We start from the raw sequence: 18762 nt of genomic DNA, 5'->3' as shown, positions 1-18762 counted from the left end.
AAAGAAAGAAAAATATGCAATACTTATTTTGCAAATGTCCCTCACAAATTCAAAGACTTTTTTTTAGTTCAGGAACATACAAATATATCTAAACTTGGCTTACAAATGTGGAGTTTTGGCCAAAAAACCCTACACAACTTGGAGAATATTTCTCCCCTCCATTTGTTTTCCTCCAAAATGTTTAGGGAAGGAAAAAAGTCCTTGGGGGTGGTGGTGGGGAGGAATTCCCTGCTGTGATGTTCGGTTCTCTAACAAATTTTCACATTCTATTCCTCATTCAAAGCAGCTCAAGGATTGTACTTCCCAACCTACAGGGACTATGAATATTGGAGGTTTGGTGAGGAGAGGGATGTGAATGTGGAGGGGAAAATTCAGGACTAATACAAATGTCTGAATCAGCTAAACAGCATAGGGAATCCACAGAATTGGCAAAGAGAGTCCCAGGAGAGATGCCCTGAGGAAGGTTCAAGAGGGGCTTGAAATTGCTGGTCCTCACCTTGAACATCATTCTTTTTCCTACATTTGGCTCCACTGAAAGTCAGTTAGTCGATAAACCTTTATTAAGTGCCAGGCACTAGGCTAAGTGCTGTCGATAAAAAGGAAGGTAAGATACAGTTCCTGCTCTCAGAGAGCTCAGCCTAATGGGACAGACAAGATGCAAATAACTATGCACAAAAGTTACAGAGCAGCTAATCAGAAGCAATCAATATAGGGAAGGAGCTAGAGTTAAGGGGTCTAGGAAAGGCTTCCTATAGAAGGTGGGATTTTAGCTGGGACATGAGGAAAGAGGAACTGAATTCTGAAGGAACAAAGATAATTACAGGCACAACACGTTCAAAGCATGCCAAAGCTGTGCCATGTCAGACTCCCAGTTCTTTTTAGTATGAATAATTATAACAACTGGGCAGCTAGGTGGCTAAGTGGATAGAGTGCCAGGCCTGGAGTCAGAAGACTAGAATTCAAATTTGGCCTCAGACTTTTACTAGCTCTGTGACCTTGAGTGAGTCACTTAACCTTGTTAGCCTCAGTTTCCTCATCTGTAAAAATGAGCTGGAGAAGGAAATGGTAAACCACTCCTGTATCCCAAATGGGGTCACAGACAGTCAGACATAACTGAAAAATGACTGAACAACAAAAATTATAATAACCTAAAGTAAGTCTTCAAATCACTTTTCATACACTATGCCATCTGAGCCTCATAACAAGCCTGGGAGGGATGCTTAAGTAAAGGCCATGTTACAAATGAGGATCCTGAATCTCAGAAAAGTTAAGCGTCCGGCCTGTGGTCACACGGTTAGTATCAGAGGCAAGATTTGAACCAAGGTCTTTCTGATTATAACTGCAACTCTGTACTCTGGCAGGGATGCTATAAATCCCACTTTCTACAGGAAACCTTTCCCAAACCCCCTTAATGCTAGTGTCTTCCCTCTGAGATCATCTTCAATTTATCCTGTCTATAGTTTATATATAGTTGTTAGGCTGTTGTCTCCTCTGCCAGACTGTGAGCTGCTGTTTTTTGCCTTTCTCTGTGTCCCCAGCACTTAGCAGAAATCCTGGCAATAGGAGGCACTTAATAAATGGTTGTTGACTTGACTGATTTTGGGAGATCTTACGGGTAACAAGCTTACTTGTGATTCAACTTAAGGCGTTAAGTTTAACTTACAGATAATAAATTGTTTAGTCTTCAATTACTTAAGCAATATGTACTCTAACGATGGCTGAGAATGGTAGGTAAAGGGGGAAGGGGAAGGAAAGGAAGGAAGGAAAGAAAAAAGGGAAGGGAGAAGAAAAAGGAAGAAAGAAAGGAAAGAAGGAAGAAAGGAAAAGGGTTTTTTTTTTTAAAGCTGAGATCTATTAATGGAAAAGGGTACCCATTTTTGTTCAGATACTAGCACAAACTCATTTCCAGGCTCTTCTTAAGATTTGGGCCAAAGAGTAAACTCCTAGTTCTCTCTCTCTCTCAAATCAAATGAAGAGGATGATTTCATATTTTTATTATTGGGATGTAGTCATACACAAGAGTCATTGCAAAAATCCAACTACTATCTACCATAGTAATGCTACTCTGGGCCTTATATTTCTTAAAAAAGAATAGATAAGGGGGAGGAGTAAGGAAGGAAGGAAGAAGGACCTTCAGTGAAGCCCTTACAAATACCCAGAAGGGGATTTAGAGGGAAATACAAACAAGCAAGACAACTTTTGGAACTGTGATAACTTTTTTGTTGTCCAGTTGTTTTCAGCCATGTCTGACTCTATGACCCCAATTGGGGTCTTTGTGGCAAAGATCCTGGAGCGGCTTACCATTTCCTTCTCCAGCTCATTTTACAGATGAGAAAACTGAGGCAAACAGGGTTAAGTGACTTGCCCAGAGTCACACACCTAGTGTCTGAGGCCAAATTCGAATCCAGGAAGAGTCTTCCTGACTCCAGGCCTGGCACTCAATTCACCACACCACCTAGGTGCCCACGATGAACTTAGTATTTAATTTCTATTTTCCAAAAAATAACCCAAACCAAGCTACATGCAATTTACTTTGTGTTGTCATACACTTTTTTTCCCATGTGAAAATGTTCAGGTTTATTGGTATTTGTCAAGTTAAAAAAAAAACATTTTCTTTTAAGCAACTAATTTCTGAGCCAAAAGACTAGAAATAATTCATTGAATATATTGTGTCAGTTCACTGATTTATATTATGGCCTTATCACATAACTAATTTGCATAATGGGTTTAGTTCTCCAAAAGAAAATTTTAGAAGGACATTAATGAGAGAGAAAAGCATTAATTTTTAATAAATTATCCCTTTTCTCCAGTGATGAAGCAGTTGTTTTTCACTTTTATTAGTTTAGCATTGACTGAACCTAAACAACTGGGTACTATACATTCACAAAAGATGTAACAGAATTTGCTTAAATTACATTTGTACCCAGGATGTCCTATCTCTCTTTGACCACATTAAATAACAAAAGTTTACCCATAAACAGAACTTATATTTTGCCTAGACAGAACTATCCTGGGGTCCAGTGAATAGTGGGCAACCTCCCCCAAATCTGAGCTTTTAGTGGCCCCACGTTGGAATGAATCAAGAAGGCAGAACAAATTTATATATATTTAAAAGCAAAAAAAACTTGGATCTTCCATACACAGGCAGCCCAAGATGCCAACACAAACATACTGTCTAACCTACAAACACAGCGAGGCAGATTGGAAGATCGCTTTCTGAACCCCATCCTTGACCCCCAGGATCCAACCTCCTGGGACTTCTTTTCACCTTCAAGGCTTCCCTTGAGGTTCATTTTAACTATATTCCACTTGCATTAAAAAAACATGAAGAACAGAAAAAGATGGGAACAGAGCTGGAACATGGCATTTGTACACACCCCAGGCAAGGTCAAAAAACTGTGAAAATGGTGTCCTTTCCCCATGTTATTGCCCTCTTTTCTCCCTTATAGTGTAATACCCTGCTCCTGGCAGCTCTTTGAAGGACATCTCTGTATGCAGGTAGAAAGATGTGCATCATAACCCTACAGTACAAATATTCTAGGCTAATATTTCTCTTGGAGACAGGAGAGCAGAAGAGGGAACATTCAGGAATCCTGCCCCACCCAAAGGTAGAACTCAAAGTCTTCCTCCAAGATGTGGAATGGGGCATTCCAAATCCCAGATCAAATATCTGTCTAAATGCAATCCCTGAAACATAGCTGCCCCAGGTCCCTATAGCCTGGATTTAAACAGTTTACAACTGAAACAAATGTGACTTGAATTAGTGGAAAGAACATTTGATGATGTGAGTTTGAGACCCAGGTCTACCATTTAGAAGCTTTGTAACCCTGAGCAAGTCACCTCACTTCTCTGAGTCTCTGATGATCTCATCTGTCAAAATATGGGATGGATAAGATGATAATAAAAGCAACTCACATTTACATAATTCTTTAAGATTTACAAAGCATTGTCTTCATGACAGTCCTGTGAGATTAATGCAAACAGTACAATAGGTGAGGGTACGAGGCTTTGAAAAGTTGAATGATTTGCTCAGTGTCACATGGCATGCTGTGAGCCTTGATCTGATTCCAAGTCTTAATTCTATCGATTATACTGTCCTGCCAGTTCTAATTCTACAATTCTAAAATATTTATATGCCATGAGGAATGTCATTTTCTAGCATTAAAATATGCATTTACACTAAAAATATTAAAAAATGTCCCTTGTTGAATGTTAGGTCATACTTTCCCTTAGTCCAAGCCCTGGGTGGGTTAATGTATTTGGGGTATGATCCGAGTTAGTACCAACCCCCTGGAATGATCTGTGCACAAGCATAGTATTTTATCCCAACCCTAGCCTTCATCCTCTAATGTTCCTATCCACAGGAGTCAGAGTTGGACTCAGAGGTCAACTGGGCTTTTACGTGGCAAGTTCACAGCAGCCTGTCCTTCCCATGTCTTCAGACGTGGAGGGTAAGAACCCTGCACAATAGCTTAGCCTCATGGGAATTTGCCTGTCCTGATTTTTGGAAGCAGTTTTGATTCTGAAGCTAAGCTAAAAGTCTTAAGAATTGGAAACAAATTTCACTACCCAATACAATTCCTTCTCACAACGACCTAAGCTTTTGGCAAGTCAGAAAATGTGTTCTCCCCTTTACATTTTTTTAACTCTGCTGACTTGTGATCTATTAAAGGAAGAGCCAGTCAGAAACTCTAAGTTGAAAGGATCTCCTACAAGGGAGCCAAAAGCAATTCTATTTCGAAAAATACTAAAATAAAAAGGTGTTTTTAAAAAAGGTTCTGATCCTTCTAAGTAGGGGGACTGCAGCTGTTGTTTTGACAACGATCAGACCGTAGGTGTGGAAATGACTTTTTAAAGGGTCTATTTGCAAATTCCCCTTAATGTATTTATAGGATCTTACAACACTAATGTATTCTTTTAAATAGAACTTCTGGATTTTTTTTTTCTGAAGCACATGTTTGGAGCTACTGACATTATCAATTAAGATGTAGTCTTTAAATAGTAGCCACAGACTCAGAGGCTACCAAAGCAAATAGCATTTTTGTTATTAAATTATATTACTGTATTTGAAGGGGGAAAATGTAATTTAGGCCCTTTCTTGTGGGCAATTCAGAGGCAGGGTGTAGTAAACTGGAAAGAGGATCAAATCTGGATTCAAAGGACTTGAGTCAGAGCCTTAAGTCGGACTGTCTTACTTATTTACCAGGGTGACCTATCAGTCACTGACTCTTTTTGCACCTTGGGTTCTTCCTCTGTAAAATGAGGAGCTTGCAATAGCTGATCCCTAAGGTCCTTCCTGTGGGCAACTAAGTAGTGTAGTAGGCCTGGAGTCAAGAAGAATCATCTTTCTGAATTCAAACCTTGCCTCAGACACTTACTAGCTATGTGCCTTGGGCAAATCACTTAACCCTGTTCGCCCCAGTTTCCTCAATTGTAAAAATGAGCTGGAGAAGAAAATGGCAAACCACTCCTGTATCTTTGCCAAAAAACCCCAAATGGGGTCATGGAGAGTCAGACACAACTGAACAACAACAAAAAGGTCCTTTCTAGCAGTAATACTACATGATTTATAAGTGCTTAAGAGGGATAAAAACCAAAAAAAAAAAAATTAAACGGTAGATAAATAATATTTGTGTTGAAGCTTTTCAGTCAGGGAAGCTCCATGATTATTATAATTATTATTCTTGAAAAATGTCATATGCTACAACCTTGTAAAGAAAAATACCTTGAAAGACTGAAGAACCATGATCAATGCAATGACTGATTATGATTCCAGAGGACAAGCGTAGTGTGATAAAGCATGCTACTCACTTCCCGACAGACAGGTAACATATTCAAAGAGATGAATAAGAAATATATATTTCTGGAGCAGCTAGGTGGTGCAGTGGATAGAGTACTTGCCCTGGATTCAGGAGGACTTGAGTTCAAATCCAGCCTCAGAACATAACACTCACTAGCTGTGTGACTCTGGGCAAGTCACTTACCTGCATTACTTAGACAAAAAAAAAAAGAAATATACATTTCTGGACACGGCCAACGCCGGAATTTTGGTTTTATTATGCATCTTTGTTACAAGGTGATTTTTTTTTTTGCAATGGGGAGGGGTAGAGTGGGAGAAAGACAAATGTTTGTTAACGGAAAAAAATTTAAAATATTGTATAATTTTATGGAATTTTAATCTATAGAAGCAGGAAGTACATTCTAAAAACATTTTGGTGATTCTCATTATCATTCTCCTCATAGTCAGAACTGATAAGTGATAGGAGGTCAAAGGAGTATACACAGAAGCTGATGAGGGAGATGTACGGCATATAGAGACTTTGAAAACATACGCTTTAACAGCATGGCTTAAGTTTAGCCTAAGTTAGGCCACACTAATTTTACTGAGGTCCAAGAGGCAGCCTACAGCAAAGAAATTCTAGAGATGAGTGATTTAGCTTTCATGGAGATAGCTAGCTAGGTGATGGGGATGCTGGATGAAGGACCCTATAATATGAACTTAATAACTCTTACAAAAATCAGAGCAGGCCTTCCATTGTAATGCTTCCATGCAATTCAACTAAATAAACACTAAAAAAAAAACAACTGAAAAAACAAACAAAAAAAAAACCCCTAGATCACTGGATCTGAAGTTGAAGGGACCTTAGAAGAGAAGTGAAATGAGAATGGCCTGCAAAACTCTTGAGTGAGTCAAAACCAGATTAAAATGTAATTGACAAATGTTTAACAAAATAAATAAAAATGCAGTACAACATAGAAATGTTATTTTGTGGTTTTCTAAATCGATATGTGGGTCCTCAGGGATCAGTTTGAGCGTGGCACCGCTGACCTTCAAGATAACCCCTAGTCTTAAGCCATCATTTCAGCCACTATCATGCTATTCCTTTAAAGAGAGGCCCAATATCAAGACCATTTCTATTCAAAGTCCATCAAAAAAAAAAGAGGAGTACAACAATAATAAGCTAGCACCTTAAAGTTTGCCAAACACTTTAGATATGCATCTCATTTGTATGAATGAAAACTTCACAAAACCCTGTGAAGTGGGTCCTGTGGGAAGTATCACTCCAGTTTTAAAGATAAGGGTACTGATGCCCAAAGAGATTGAAGAATGTCACTCAGCTAAAAAATGTCAGAGGTTGGGTTCAAACCTAGATCTTTCTGGCTCCAATCTGGAGATCTACCTATCTACTCCTCCACTTGGCCTGCTATGTGTAAGTCTGTGGGAGCACAAAGACAAAAGATGAAAACCTCTTGACTTTAAGGAGCTTACATTCTATCAGATGATGACTCTGTCCTTTCAGCACTTCCTTCCTTTTAAATGCCCGGCTGTTACTGTTGCCTGAATCTTCTCCCAGTTCTTATAGTTAAAAGAAAGAGGCTTCTATCCACAGCTGGCTATTCAGACCTACTGGCATGATACATCCTTCCCTCTTCATCTATTTTGGAGAAAGATGTTTCTTTTCTTTTTATTTCTTTTAATTTGATAGCACTTTATTTTTTTCCAATTACATATAAAGATAGTTTTCAACATTCATTTTTGTAAAATTTTGAGTTCCAAATTTTTCTTCCTTCCTCCTTCCCTCCCCTCCCCAAGATGGCAAGCAATCTGATAAAGGCCACATATGTACAATCATGTCAAACCATTTGCATAATTGTGATTTTGTCCTCTGTTCTTGAAGAGGACCACGAATCAGGAAGATGATGCCATAACGTGCAAGTGAATTGGATTTAAGTGAGGTAGGGCTGTGCAAAGTCACCAGCCTCACTTTCTCCTCCAGAGCCATCTGGGTCCAGTGGCAAGACATAGATCAGGACAACTGGAGATGGCTCAGCTATTCCCATATTAGTCATGTGTGAAAGAAGAATCAGAATAAAAGGTAGAAACCATGAGAAAGAAAAAAAAGGATTAAAAAAAGTGAAAATAATATGGTTCGATCTGCATTCAGACTCTGTAGTCTGGATGTGATTAGCATTTCCCATTGTGAGTTAAAGTTGGTTTTTTTTTTAAAATCACATTAAGTGATAATTCACAGAAGTGGTAAGAAGCAGTATTACAGAGTGGATAGAGAGCTAGCCTTAAAAATTAGGAAGACTGACCTTCAGGTCCCAACTTTGACTCCTATGGACTATGTGACTCTTGGCAACTCTGAAGATGCCGGCTCGCCTTGTAGACTGAAGCTGAAAAAGACTTCAAAGGCAACTGAGTCTGACCTCCCTATTTTACAAATGAGGAAACAGCCACTGACAGGTTAAGTGATTTACTCAGGAACACACAGCTAAGTACAAGAGGTAAAATTTGAAACCAGATCTTCCAGACTCCAAACTGAGAGTCTTATCCACTCCACACCCAGGAGTTCTCTCTACCAATAACATCACAGGTCAGTCATACCCTCATGCATGACAGTATACAATGAAGAATTAGGGAGAAAAAAAAAGTTATGATGAGAATCATACCATTCTACCTCCAATGAAATCTAACGTCAATTATATCATTGCTAAAATATAAAGTTACAAACATTTAGCTTCCCACCCTAACAGGGACCTTTAAGATGACCTCAGTCTCTAAAATGTTCTAAAAGTTAGGCACCTGAAGATACTAGTAGTTAAGATAAAGCCTATAACTTCTAGCGTATCAAACATCTATCCACTCATTCATCAACCCTAAGGAGTCCTCAATTAAAATGACATTGGTCCAGCAGGGGTGGGGATGGGGGAAGTAGATTTCGCTCAAGGTCACACAGTTGTGTGACAAAGCCTGGACTAGAATCCACGTCTCCTAATTCCCAAAGCTCTTCCTACCAAAATCTGAAAAAATGGTAACAATGGCCACCACAACAAAAATAAAAGAATGTGAACATTTGTTTAAGGAAAACAAAGAGTTGTAAGTGGTGGCCTCCTCTCTGTGATGGTGGCATATAAGTCTCCATCAGCAGCTCTATTGCCATCATGACAGGAGAGTATCACAACTCCCATTTGCACAGCATTTTAAAATTTGTAGAGGGCTTCCCTCACAACAAACAGATGAGTTGGTAGTGCAAATGTCATTTTACAAATAAAGAAACTGAGGGCTAGAGAGGCTAAGTAATTTCCCAAAGGTTATATATTTATATAGTTAAGTAGGGAAGGCAGGACTAGAATCCAGGACTTCTAACACCAAATTCTCAGGTACCACTCATGCTATCTCTTCTCTTAAATGAATAACCAGAGGGCAAGGATCCACTTTTTCCCAAATATCTTCTATCTAAAAAAAATACAGAACTCCAGAAGTAGGGGTACTGCTAGCTCTAGCAGAGTTCCAGCACATCCACCTACCTGAGAGCCAAAACTGTCCTAAGAAAATCACAGGTACTCTCTGATTCCAAGAAATCTTCTGGTTAAATATTAAGACAGCATGAGCCATAGGCACAGGAAACAGGAACTAGGGTGATTTTTCTCAGGCAGCTGTTCTCTTTCACTATGTCCTTGCTTAGACATGCACAAACAAGTTTGGCTATTTATAGGTTAGTGGAGGAGATTTCCCAAAGAGTGTCAAAAGATAATGGGACAATCCCCAGTCAATTTGCAACCAAATTTCCCCTTCCTAGGCCAGATCTGCAAAACTGTCAGAAAACATGCCGGGCCCTCCAGAACCAGGCCTATAACCTTGTCGGAAATTCCAACGTCTAATCTGGGTCCTGAGCCAGCAGGTTAAGTCCAGGGATGGTGAGGTTTGCTTACCTTGCAACTCATATCCACCCAGCATCTTGGAATACTAGAAGCTGCTTTTAAATTACTGGGTTGAATTCTCCAGCTACCTGGCAAGTTTGAAGGAGGAGGGAGAGAGAGGGAACATTCTAATTCTGGTGAGTGCCCATGGGTGTACTGGTAAATGTTAAACAACCACCTGAAAAACTCTACATGCTGTTAAGTCTAATTTGCCTTATTAACACTTCCTCCATCACTTTAATTCTAGACAATCAATAAAACAATAAATTAAGCCCTGATTTGTAGCATTTGCCAATTTCCCAAGTATAAATGGTCCCACAGAAAATTTAACAATTAGCTTATGAGAGCTCCAGCACTGTGCCCCTTTTGAAAAAGTCCATCAGCTGCCAACTTGAGAGACGAATCTGCCTGGGCATACATCTATGTACGTATCCTAAAGTCCCACTTTCTGATTCTGGCTGTCAGCTGCACTTATAGGATCACAGAGTTAGAGGTGGAAGGGAATTAGGAGATTTCTAGTCCAATCCCCTTATTTTACAGATGAGAAACTGAGGCCCAGAGAGGGTTAAGCCACTTACCCAAAGTTACATGGGTAATAAGTAGGCATGACACAGCACTTCAAATTTGACTTTAATTCAGTAATTTTTCTACTCAATGATACTGTTCGAGTAAGTTTGTCAGGGGATGTGGATCATTCTTAACATGGAATTTTTATATCATGATTCATCCTATCTCTAGGTGAGGAATTTTTTAAAAAGTAGACAAGACTTCACTGGAAACTGCATACTCAATGAAGATAGATTCCATCCTTTTCCTTAAGCTAACTTACAGACAAAAAAGAAACGAAAAGAGATCAGTATACAACATGAAATTCCAGAGACTGGGAAGTGAGCTCTCAAAAGCGTAAAAAAGGGAGGGACAGGGAGGCTTCTCACTTTGATTCCTTAACTCCAGGGATAGCTGAATATTAAAAATGGAGAATATCTCAGCTGGAGAAGACTTTTGAGACTACCTGTTCCAACTGCAAAGTTTTATGGGTGGAAAAATGAGGTACCTATAGGGATGAAGGATTTGATTTGCTCAAGGTCTTAGGGCAGTAAATAGTACTTCAATCTATATCTTTGGACTCCTAGTTCACTATAGTTTCAGGACACTCAAACTCAGAGTGTTCTTGAGGGCCTTAGAGAACATTAAGGTTAGTCAAAGTTGGGTATTTACCTGATCATTTATGGAATATACATGGGAACCTGTTCTCCCTTGAGGTCTATTTACTTTGCAGTTTACGATGGATAAAGAAGCCCTTTCTGAATATTGTCCTTTGGGGGCAGTATTATAGTTATACCACTGAGTTCTCATTAGCTTGAAGATTATCTTCTGCATATTTATATACCAAATAGCTTAGAGAATCTGGTATCTTTCCACATCTAGAGAGTGAAAATTAACTTCTCTGCAGGTAAGTTAGTCTCAAGAGAGACATCCTCACTTCTCCAATAACTCAGTTGACATTTTTATATTAACATTTCTATAATCTTTGCCTTAAGCTAAAAGCATCACAAGAAAATCAGACATTTATCTTTGTGTGGTTCTTTCAAAACACATTGCAATGCAGAGCATTCACCAATAGAGAAACAAGTGAAAATATTTGTAACATGAGGGGTGTCCTCCAGTCAAAACCCCAATATTAAGATTTTTATCCAGCCCTTGATCTCTTGGGCAAAAGCAGTTTAAGCAATTTATACACTAAACATAAGAAAACCATTGCATTGTTCTAAAAAAGCCATCTCTGAAGGACTCAAGCTTTCACAACAGAATTAGTGACTTACTCAGTCCATTGTTTCCTAATCAATGTATTGGGACATCATGGCACAGAAATGCTGTCCAGTTAATTTTTTTGTTTGCATGCTTTTGGGGTTTTTTTTTACAAAGAAGAAAGAAAGGCAAAGGTGAAGATGGCGGTAAGTTTGTTAAAAGTAGAAAGGCCTCCTGGTAGTTGTAGGTGCATAACACTGTCCCTTCACAAGATTCAGTTGCCAGATTCAGTCTTCAACAGATTCAATTCCCACTCAACAGACACGAACCTATGTTGTATATACATGTCAGCAAGGGCCTTTCTTCACATGGTGTCATGATCCAAACCATAAAGCATATGTTTGCTCCAAGATCTGGGTCACAACCAAGAACTTTCTTTTCAGTTCTAAAATTTTAATTCTTTATAAAACAGTTAACAAGGAATAACAACCAAAACTAAACTTAGATAACACTCTAAGTACTGGACTCAAATAAAATGAAAAGATTCAGTGGAAGGCCTAGAGTATGGTAGCTGACCTCCTTATGGAGGATTTAAGGGAAAACACAGACTAAGATGAAAAGGAGTAGATGGGTTGCAATCTTCATGACTGGAGGGAGTACCTACATCAGGAAAAGTTAAGGACCCACTGAACCAATGAAGTAAGTTAAGTTATTGAATGAGAAGGAATGAATGAATGAATGAGGTAAGCCTGGAAAGGTAAACTTGAATCAAATCAAGGAAGATAACAACAAATACACAAAACAAAATGGCCCCCGAACATGAAAACCAGGCATTCTTTAAACTATTTCCAGTAAGTGCAAGCAGCCAGCAATTTGGAAGTCCAGAATAACTTAATAAGACTTAAAGAAGCCTAGAGGAAGTATCATTTTCCCTAAATAAAACATGCTATAAAAGGGAGTACTTAGCTGAAGCTTCTAGCTTTCCCTAATTGTTCCTCATCCCTACTCATTTCTGCCAATTACAGGCAGGCAACTTTCCAAGGGTCATTTATAGGAGCTGGGTGAGGCTTTCTGGGACCTAACCTGTCAAGGTCACTTAGAAATGCCAATAAGAAAGCTGAGCTCCACAAAGTTCTCTCTCACTCATCAGTTCCCCAGCTGCTGGGGGTGGGAAGGGAGGTGGAGGGAGTACATGCATTTTAGAAAACAACCATACTAACTTTAAAAATATCATTCTTCATGAAACATGGTTCTAATATACAACTAGGTATAGCGGAGGCTTTGAAAAAACAAAACAAAAACCTCAACTCTGCCATGAATAAAAGGTGTGAAAACTTAAGTTGTAGGAAAACTTACAAGAGAAGAAAATAAATAGGTATCAGATAAACATAGGAATTCAGAGTGTTCAGAAATCAAATCAATAGTTTGGAAAATCAGGCCACATTAGGTGTTGGGAGATTAGGTGTTAAGTATTGATGCTTGAACAATTTATCAGAGGAGGAGAACCTGCAGCCTCAAGGCCACATGTGGCCCTCTGGGTCCTCAAGTGTGGCCCTTTGACTGAATCCAAACTTCACCACTCCTGTTTTCTAGATGATCAAATTAAATTGGTCTCCACACTCTTTGTTCAGTATGTCTAGTCAAAGTTGGCAGGTTTCACTACTTTCAGCACTCATTAAGGCTTAGGTGACCTCCTCTTCTACGTATTTTATAAACTATTTGTACTTATGAAAAGAAGTCCATAAGAAGCCCATGCCCTTCAGACATGGCAGATATCTCACATCCATGCTAGTCACCCTACCTGATACATCCTGCTGACCAGATACACTTCTGTAAGGAGACAAGGGAGTGGCCCTCTATCTGAATCAACGTGTATCACTGCTGACTTATCTTTTCCATATTATGGCTAATTAAGCCTCTTGACTTCTTTGCCATTCTTTGAACAAGACACTTCATATTTGACTCCAAGCACTCTGACAGGCACTTTATGCCTGGAACTTTCTCCCTCCTTATTTCCACCTCTTTGGCTTCCTTCCACTGTCAGCTAAAGTCAGAAATCTGGAGCCTAAACTCTCCAAGTCAGGGGAGTGTGTATACACCCATGTTCATCCACTCATCCATATATTCAAAGGCTAACTTATTAAAAACACTTTTAACAACAACAAACTATCCAGTGCTCTAGAATTTTGTGTATATTTGAATGGCCTTAACTGAATTTTTCCTGACCAAACTTTTTACTTGGAAGCGTCAAAAGTACTAAAATGTTGTGACAATGATGTTGATTTATTTGGATGGGTTTGCAAAGTTTTAAGTGCTATTTCTCCACTTAAAGGAAGGGAATGTCTGTTCTGCTTTGTGTTAACTTGAACATATCATAACTTGACAAGAAACTAAGTTGAAAAGGGAACATATGGACAACTGACTACTCAGAAATTCTATGTGCTTGTATACACATAGAGAATCTTAAGATTATAAATTTAGAGCTGGGAGGGACCTTAGTGAAATCCAGCTAGACCAGGGGCTGGCAAACTAAGGCTTGAGGGCCAATGAGCCCCAGGCCTGCTTTTGTATAGTCAGGGAGCTATATAGTAGGGTGGTTTTTTTGCATTTTAAAATAAATTTTATTTTAAATTTTATTTTTTAAAATTTAAAAATTAATTTTATTTTAAATAAATTAAAATTTTGTTTAAATATATCTAAAACACAAAAATTTTAAATGTATTTTTAAAAGCATTTAAAATGTAAAATTTTAAAATGTATTTTAAAAGTACTTAAAAGGTAAAAAATGTATTTAGAAATGTAAAGCCCATTCTCAGCTCTCAGAAGTAGGCTGGATTTGACCCTAAAGCTATAGGACCCTCCAAGCCCTGATCTAGACCAACCTCTCTCATTTTACAGATGTTCAAACTGAGACTTAAACAATAGTAGTGACTTTCCTAAGGTCACAGGGGCAGTAAGTAGCAGAACTGGGATTTGGACTCAATCCCTCTGCCCCTAAATCCTGAGTTCTTTCTACTACTCCATATTGCCTCCCTCCTTCTCTATTGCATATATATACCTCATGTATAGTTACCCCAACTAAGATAATTTTGCCTCAAAATATTTCAATATATAACTAATCTTTAAAATAAAGTGAAAAATCCTACTGGAACCACTTTATTGCCTCTTTATGACATTCTTCCTGTGGAATGAACTGCTACTTACAGCACTATACTGATTAGCCAGTGATTGACACTGCGTCTGTCTGTCATCTGAGGACTGGCCTAGATAAGTCTGCAGAAGTTCATCACCAGAAGGAGGATCACTAGGTCATTCCTACAACAATCTGTGCATCATCTACTGAGGAGTAGAAGCAATGTCCACTCTAAGGAAATAAATATCCTTGAACAAATACAGGCAGTTTTCTAACTATAAGCAGAAGACGATCTGCGGTGGTAAGAGTCTTTCACTGGGAGTTCCCAAGACCAATAAAGTCACATGTGGGTCTAGAAAAAACAGAAAACTCAACCCACTCTGATACACCCAGAGACACTGGGTGGAGCTGGTGTTAAGAGTTCTGAAGAAGTGGGTAGAGTCTAGCCTTTGACACATACTGGTTGTAAGACCTTGGAGGCAAACTGCTTAATCTTTCAGCATACCAGACAACTCTCTTAAGAAAATAAGGTATAAAAGAGTTGCAGCTTTTCACTGGTAGAAGGAATTTCTTCATATGCAATTCCCTACACCAGTGATATCTTAAGTGGAAAAGGGGTGGAGGTGGGGAAGGGAGACAGAGGAAAGGAGAAAGAAAGGGAGAGAGTGAGAAAATATATTCCCTTCCTCACCTCCCTTGACCCTGCCAAATCCCTTTGAGGCCCTGTGACAGAAAGAGATGGTTCACTCTAAGCTCTGCACTAGGGAGGATGATAACCAATATGCCAGATCCCCATCTAGGGAAATAGTCTGAATACCTGGTATGTGTCACAGGCACCACTGGTCTTTCTGGTCTTCTCGGGGGCAATGCACCAGGTCTGCTGAGAGAATTTGTCTTGGGTGGTCGAGGTTTCTTTGGAGGGATGGCAGGAACAGAAGGCTTCTGTAAATCCAGTTTTTGCTCTCTCTCTGGTCTTTCTTTAAATCATTTTTAAAAATTCACAAAGAAAACATCTCTATTAGGAAGTAATAATAATAATAAAATATATAAAATAATAATAATAAATAAAAATAAAATAAAAATAATAAAAATAATAAAAGTTAAGCACTTAACAGCATTTTTTTTCTCCTTAAATGAGAACTAGGCAAGCAATGACTGCTCATATTTGAGGAGCTAAGATAAGGAACTGGATAAGCATCATTTACTGTTATTATCTTCCCTAGAGCGAGCAGGGGTTCTTGACCTTTTCTGTGTCATGGATGCCTCTGGTCAGTCTGGTAAAGCCCATGGATCCCTTCTCAGAATATTCTCAAAATCGTAAAATACATAAGATATAAAAGAACTCAATTACATTGAAATAATTATCAAAAATATCTACTTTTTTTATAGTTCATGGACTGCAGGTTAAGAACCCCTGTACCAGAGGGAAATTTTCTCTATTATTAATCTCATGATAACAAATTTCATAGAGCACATATTCATAATAATAATAATAGCATCATTCTATAATCATATTACATGATTATACGATATGTAAGGATGTTTCATTCATGGGTGTGTGTGTGTGTGTGTGTGTGTGTGTGTGTGTGTGTGTGTGTGTGTGTGTGTGTTGTGCATTTTACTATCTGTTTTGTTTAAGCTATCAAGTTCTTTCCTTAATAATGACTGACAAACTAGCCTAGAAGAGAGTGCCTAGAGAAGGCACTTATTGTATGTAATTATTTGTTGAACAGAATTCATTGTAACAAGAGAGCAAAGTTATTGTTCCCTGGGTCAGCTACCTGGGGTAGACAGCTTGTTACTTTCCCAAGGTAGATCACTCAGAACAGTGACCTGCAAAGAGTAAGCACTGAATAAATATTTACTAATTTGTTGCCGTCGATTTTTTAACACAGGTTTTTACCTATGCCATTTTTTTCAAATTATCTCTACTAGGATGAAACACGTACAGTTTTACGAGATTTTATCCCTTCTGTAAAACCTTTGGCAGGTACAGAATATTTAATATTATTTAATATTAAAGTAGCATTTAATTTAATTTAGATAACATTTAAAACTAATGTGAGGCATTAAGTTGAAGTTTCACAAGAGTGATTGATAATTCTGGCTCTCTCAAATACTGTCTTATAATATATCACATATATTGTTGTAATATGCTATATTATAATAAAGTATTATATGGTATATATGATATATATGATATATAGTATTTATAATTCTATACTGTAGCTTTAGTACCGAATTATAATTATACAATTATAAATAGTATAACAGTATAATATAGTACATACATATGTAACATATATGTATATATGTCCACCTTTAAATGTGAAATACCCTTGAATTCAACTCTTACAGCCTCAGCCTCCTTAGTGCAAAATAGTGACAACAGCACCAGTCCTACCTTCTCATGTTTTGTGAGGGATAAATAAGGCAATATATGTGTGGGAGCCCTTTGAAAAGCAAAGCTATTATTTGTTGGGTTTTGTTTTTCTTTTGTTTTTCCACCGAAAGAGGTGATAAGAGAGAAAATAAGCATTTATCCATTGAAAAATAAAATTTAATTAAGAAAAGTAATGCTATACAAATTTGTCCTTGAGTAGAAATGGCATAAATGAGACCTGAACATGTGATTTTTGCCTCAATAGCAATAGTGTCTAATCAGTGGAACTTTTGAAATCCATTCAAATGATCACCCATTCAACATTTACTGAACACATTTTATAGGAAAGCAATGGAGCTAAGTAGTGTGGGGAGACATAAAGAAGGGTTCCTTGACTTTAAGAAGCTTATAATCTAGAAACAACTAAAGCTCCACCAGGGTCCTAAGAAGTTCACACTTTAAGATCAATTACATAATTTTTTTCTATTTACCAAGACATGATTCCTAAAAATGTTAATCTGTCAGTCATAAACATCTATTAAGAAACTATGTGCTAATACTAGGGATATACATTACATATATCCTTGCTCTCATGGAGCTCACAGTCTAATTGGGGCATCAGCACATCACCAAGGAAAAGCAAATTAACCAAATACCTCTGAAAAGATCAGTGACCAATTTTTCCTTTCCTCTACCACTCCAAGAAAGGCCAATAGAGAATTAATTCCATACCTTTTTCTTCTGTTCTGTTTGGAAGAGTTTCTGGTCTTTCAGGAGGTATCTTTTTAATTTCATGCTTACGTTCTGTCGTACCTATTGAAAAAAATATATATTAGTACCAACACCATGATCTGTTTATTAGACACACCAGTATTTTAAGCCATTAGTAGTTAATTATGGCCTAGTCTGTATAGTCCAACATGAAATGTAATGTTTTCAATTACCTAGAAAATCTGAGATGTATAAAAATTACTTTGGGGTCAGTTTCCATCTAAAGAATTGAGTGTGCTCTTAATTTACAGAACTAATAGAACTACAAAAACTTTCTGATATTTAACCTTGACAGATCTTCTCCTTTTAATCTGTATATATTTTAAATTCAGAGCCAAATAATAGATCACAATGATGCTATAACACTGAAGTATAAAGATGATGGAGTAGTTTGATACCATGCTGCACTGCTAAACGGAAAATTCATATGGACTTAAATTCCATTCTTAAGTCAGAAAACATACAGAGATTATATAGGAATTCTCCCTCAAGTCATCCTGCCTTGAAAGACCAGTTCTCAAGTATTAAGTTTTCAAAATATAGCAATTAGTGCATCCAACCCTTAACTAAGTAGGTTGCGACTGTTCCCTACAACTAAAAGGGGACATCTGTGATTGCACCTTTTCTTTTAGTGAAAATTGCTGACTTACTTAGGTGTCTCTACCTCTGGCAAGCCAATTATCTAAAAGGGAGAAAAATATCAGAGGGTTTACTGACTCCAGCGGTTTTTGGGGGGAGAGGCATGGAGAAAGGTCATGGAATTTAGAGCTAACAGGAACATTAGGGGGAATCTAATCCAACCACTTCATTTTATAGATTAAGAAAGAAAAGTCAAGGGAGGGAAAGGGACTTGCCCAGAGTCACATAGGTTGTTAGTAGGAGAGTACAGCTTTTAATTTTGATACTGTGGCTCAAAACCTGTACTCTTACATCAAATTGCAAATTTTTTTTTTTTCATTTAGCACACTTCATCTAAATGCTTCTGGACAAGTGGCAAGAATACTAGACTTGGAGTCTGAAG

The 18762-nt window shown here is 38.0% G+C and overlaps 1 protein-coding gene across 7 annotated transcripts in view; it reads right to left on the bottom strand.

Moving 5' to 3' along the window:
- SH3KBP1 (SH3 domain containing kinase binding protein 1) overlaps positions 1 to 18762 on the bottom strand; it is a 446742-nt gene that overhangs the window by 36759 nt on the left and 391221 nt on the right. For all 7 annotated transcript variants that reach the window (XM_020989928.2, XM_020989930.2, XM_020989932.2 and 4 more), the window contains 2 exons: positions 17703 to 17783; positions 15405 to 15564 (listed from right to left, as the gene is read on the bottom strand). In XM_020989928.2, the coding sequence (XP_020845587.1) occupies positions 15405 to 15564; positions 17703 to 17783 (241 nt within the window). The remainder of the gene's footprint in view (positions 1 to 15404; positions 15565 to 17702; positions 17784 to 18762) is intronic.

This window comes from Phascolarctos cinereus, unplaced genomic scaffold, assembly GCF_003287225.1.
Source record: "Phascolarctos cinereus isolate Bilbo 61053 unplaced genomic scaffold, phaCin_HiC Scaffold_726;HRSCAF=1367, whole genome shotgun sequence".
Classification (NCBI taxonomy): Eukaryota; Metazoa; Chordata; class Mammalia; order Diprotodontia; family Phascolarctidae; genus Phascolarctos; species Phascolarctos cinereus.
The sequence above is the reverse complement of the archived record's forward strand: the minus strand, read 5'-3'. Positions and strand labels throughout refer to the sequence as shown.